The 1023-nt window shown below is 41.6% G+C and overlaps 1 protein-coding gene across 1 annotated transcript; it reads right to left on the reverse strand.

Moving 5' to 3' along the window:
* Nucleotides 1-302: 302 nt before the first annotated feature.
* Pmar_PMAR008524 (hypothetical protein) lies at nucleotides 303-794 on the reverse strand (the record flags this gene model as incomplete). Its single annotated transcript, XM_002782796.1, has 2 exons — nucleotides 303-450; nucleotides 708-794. Coding segments are annotated over 2 exons (235 nt in total), but the record flags the coding sequence as incomplete, so codon positions are not given.
* Between the last annotated feature and the right edge of the window lie 229 nt (nucleotides 795-1023).

Genomic DNA, 1023 nt, shown 5'->3' on the forward strand with positions numbered 1-1023 from the left:
GCGCGAATATCGGGTTTTTCACAGAGTATTACGCCACTTCACGTGAAACGCGTAAAACTCCATTATCAACAACACGACACCAATGCAATTCCGATCGCCTTCCCCACTACGCGCGTTATACCAACGGAGACTATTTCAGCTCCAACTCCCCAACTGTGAACTACCACGCGAGACATCAGGAGTATTAAACTCCAATATTGCATACGTTAAATTCTTCATAAAATACTATATAAAGCGCTCCATCTCTACTAAGCTCATACACATTCGGCAAACTTCAAATTCATGCACTTGTGTTTCAAAACCTATCACCTGCTGCTCCTCCAACTGCGCTTCACTTTCTTTGATTTTCCTATTTAATTCCTCTTTCTCCTCAACACTCCTTTCCCCATTGATTCGCGCCACTTTCCTTTCCATCAGTTGACATTCGAAATCTGCGTTATAAAGGAGCTCCTGAAAATGCGATCACTTCTTTTATTAAACCAATTTACGGTAACAATAATGCGATTAAAATATATTTTCTATTTTGAAAACCATCAGTGAGTACCACAACTCGCAAATCGCGAAAAAAATCGAATAATTTTACGTGATTTTTACAAACGTAAAAGAAATTTAATAATTTCATACTAACACCACATACAACAACTCTAGGAAAAAAATTATACTTATAAAAATCACTCGGAAAAATACAAAACAGCTTCCCGACAGACCTGTTGTCGCTGACGCTCTGCATCAACCTTGGCAATCCTGGCCTTCACATTCTTTATCGCGCTTAACAGTCCCGAAATTTCTCCCATTTTGGTCCGCTCGTTCTCTCGCTCTACCAGCAATCCAAAGGTCCCCGGTTCGATCCCCACCGCCGTCATTTCTCACCTTTATAAAGTTCCTGTTGAGCTTTCAACAATTCCTCTTTTGCCAACTTCAATTGCAACGACAATTCCCCGGCCCTTTCAACCGCTTGGCTGTGCATCCGTTCAGCTTCGATCGCCATTTGCTCCTGAGATAATTTCGTGCCGCAGTGACAGA

The sequence above is a fragment of the Perkinsus marinus genome (assembly GCF_000006405.1).
Source record: "Perkinsus marinus ATCC 50983 genomic scaffold scf_1104296938202, whole genome shotgun sequence".
In the NCBI taxonomy this organism is placed as follows: domain Eukaryota; phylum Perkinsozoa; order Perkinsida; family Perkinsidae; genus Perkinsus; species Perkinsus marinus.